The sequence below is a fragment of the Microtus ochrogaster genome, chromosome 17 (assembly GCF_000317375.1).
Source record: "Microtus ochrogaster isolate Prairie Vole_2 chromosome 17, MicOch1.0, whole genome shotgun sequence".
NCBI classification, from domain to species: Eukaryota; Metazoa; Chordata; class Mammalia; order Rodentia; family Cricetidae; genus Microtus; species Microtus ochrogaster.
Genome location: NC_022019.1, coordinates 15,690,987 through 15,693,917, shown reverse-complemented (window position 1 = coordinate 15,693,917; position 2,931 = coordinate 15,690,987). Strand labels below are relative to the sequence as shown.

Here is a 2,931-nt window from a genome sequence, read left to right as displayed (position 1 = left end):
GCTCTGGCCCCAGGGCGTACTCTGTTCTCATCTGGGGTTTGCTGCCTGGAGCTGAGTTGCTTCTCCTGGCAGAGCCTCCACATGGCAGGAATTTGGACCGAGTGGTAGAGACATCGCCGGCAGAGACGACGATCGCCAGCTTCCTCCCTGGGGTGTCTTGTGATTCAGAGCACATTCTGCACCACTCTTTAAAACAGGGCAGCGTGTTGATGCTGGAGACACAAGAGCAGAACTGAACAAGGAAACCACCATTTAATCAAAGAGCCGGTGAGTGTGAGGATCATCCCTAGTAGCCACGACAGGACTTGGGTCACCTGGAGCCTGGGCATCCAAGTCTGTTTGCCGAGGTTGCTAGTGTTTTGGTGAGTTTGTCAATGCTGTAAGAGCTCTCGAGGTAGGACTTAAAGCTTTTGGTAATGACCCTAGACTAAAGTCCACTTTCTCCAGACACATGCCACACACCCATGCAAATTTCACTCTCTGGGTTCCAAGGTCGTGGGTACTTGTGCTCAGCGAGGAAAGGAAGGGCTGGAAGACATGGCTTTTTTCTCTTGGGTCTTCATCTAAAGTGAACAGCACTGGGCTCAGGGCCTTGTTTGGAAGCTTGTATAGGAAGCTTGTGTAGGAAACTTGTGTAGGAAGTGCTCCCTCTCCCATCAGCCTTGTCTGGCCCCAGAGTTACAGCACTCAGTGAAGACTGCTAATGTCTGTGCACTGCTGTAGCCTTGGAAAGGCCCGGTCATGCTCTCTTCTGGCCTGACTTTCTTACGCTCTCCTGTTCTGGGGGGGAGGGGCGCCAAGTTATCCCGTGCGTCAGTCTCTGGATGCACATCTGCCTTCTTGCTATTTCATGCAGCACTCTTGAAGGCCGGGGTCTGTCACAGCCGGGTGACTCTCTCCCGACTGAGGAGTCTCTAGAGCACAGTCACCAGGGCTGTAGCTGCGACGGCAAGTATGCTTTTTAGAATATTAACCCAGAATGTACGTTCTCGTTAGCGTAGAAGATAATCTTTGATTGTGATATAACTACTCACGATAAACATGGCACAGCCATAAACAGACTACGTGCCATGAAACAAGAAATAGGCAGCACTTTTGGCGTTTCTTTTCCCAACATAGTGGTGTGTTTTGATATAATCAGGACTTTCCCAAGGCCACACATGCAGTGAGTAACAGGAGCAGATCTTCAAGCATGTCGCTGAGTTTTCCAAAGGTTCCCAGACGAGTGTAGCGGCCTAGACAGGTAGGATCATGGTGGGTAATCAAGAAAGCGCAATGAGACCGTCCTTGGTCATTCCTGGCCACTGGAAACAGAGCCGGTGCCCCTGTTCTCAGGCGACTTGTTGCCATCGCTATCACCAGCATCCCTCCTTCTGCTTCTCCCTCTGAACTGCAGGTGTCCTGCCTCCATGCTGCCTCTCCTGCTGGTCACCCTCTTCCCTCTCTCCTCCTGCTTCTCGGCAGGAGGAGGCAGCCCCCTCAGCGAAGGCCTGTGGTTGCTGAAGACCGAGTTTGCCCTTCACCTCTACCGGAGTGCAGCAGCACAGAGAAACGGGACCAACTTTGTCATCTCACCTGCCAGTGTGTCCCTCTCCCTAGAGATCCTGCAGTTTGGAGCCCGGGGAAACACGGGCTGGGAGCTGGCAAGTGCCCTGGGATATACCGTTCAAGGTTAGAGGCTGTTCTCCCATGCTTCCTCTTCACCCGGGTCCCTGCTTCCCTCCGCTCAGGGACTCTCAAGCATGGGGAGCTCAGCTCCTAGTACGCATGGGCACAGAAGTGCAGCTGTGTGGGAAGTACTCAGACTTTACAGCCATGTTTGTTCTTGGCTGTGGAGACTCTCTTCTAGCCTCACAGCAAAATCCCTGTTTTGAGTCACTGCCCCTTTTATAGTGCTTGTTGAGGCTGGGCAGTGTGAGAAACACCTTATAAACATTCACTGATGGCCTCAACACCATTTAAGATTGGTGATTTCATTGCCACCCCTATTTGGGGAAGTAGATAAGCACCGGGTAGAGGCAACTTGCTGGGGGTCACATGGTCAATCAAGGGCAGGGCTGGACTTAAGTACAAACTCTTTAGACCCAAGACTATGCTTTTGACCAGCCTGTTTTCACGATTCTGTGATTTCTGGGTAGTACTCTACTCACCAGCTTATAGCTACACATTGTGTATCTCAGAACAGCTCTGCTGACAGCGAGAGGCTTTAGCACGCAGTTCAGCCCACGTTAACCTACACTCCTGATGCAACTCGATACCTGACCAACTACAGGCTTCGGCAAACATGACCTTTCTTCTCGATCTCAGAACTGGATGCCAATTAAAAGCTTACTGCAGTGGCTGGGGCAGATTTCTCAGATCCAGGCCACTCTGTTGTGTAGCAAGAACCCTGCCTCAAAGCAATAAACATGTCACTGAAAATGACAGGCATGGTCTTTGTATGAATTAAGATTTGTCAGAAGTACAAGAAATGATGCCAACCCAGCCTGGCCATGGCCACCTTCGCCGTGGACCTTTGAGCTGGCAAGTCAAGGTTAGTACTCGTCATGTCTCCCAAGTGTCACTTGAACTGCCTGTCCCCCTCTGAACATACGCTGGCCACTGCTAAAACAAGTCTTACTCTCTTGTTGGATAACAAATAGGTCTGTTCTCTCTAGGGACAGCTGAAGCCAAAGGTAGTGTTTAGAACTTAGTCATTCCCAGCAGTTATACACCAGAGCAGTGCCCAGGTCCACAGGCTCCCATTAGAGTCAACACAGTACAACACACCAAGTGTCGTGGTGTTCCTACTGTAAGGGCCACAACTGCTTAGGAGCTTGGTTTATGCTCATGAGAACTCTGAAGGCAGCCACTCTGTCTCAGGGGAGCAATACCTGTAGATGAGGTGGGTGCCATGTGCTTTTATAGATGGGGGTGGGTGCCATGTGTTTT

The 2,931-nt window shown here is 51.0% G+C and overlaps 1 protein-coding gene across 2 annotated transcripts in view; it reads left to right on the top strand.

Moving 5' to 3' along the window:
* Positions 1-220: 220 nt before the first annotated feature.
* The window catches only part of Serpine3 (serpin family E member 3), a 28,121-nt gene continuing 25,410 nt past the window's right edge, over positions 221-2,931 (top strand). For both annotated transcript variants that reach the window (XM_026783215.1, XM_026783214.1), the window contains exons 1-2: positions 221-267; positions 1,397-1,671. In XM_026783215.1, the coding sequence (XP_026639016.1) occupies positions 1,410-1,671 (262 nt within the window). In that variant the 5' untranslated portion in view covers positions 221-267; positions 1,397-1,409. The remainder of the gene's footprint in view (positions 268-1,396; positions 1,672-2,931) is intronic.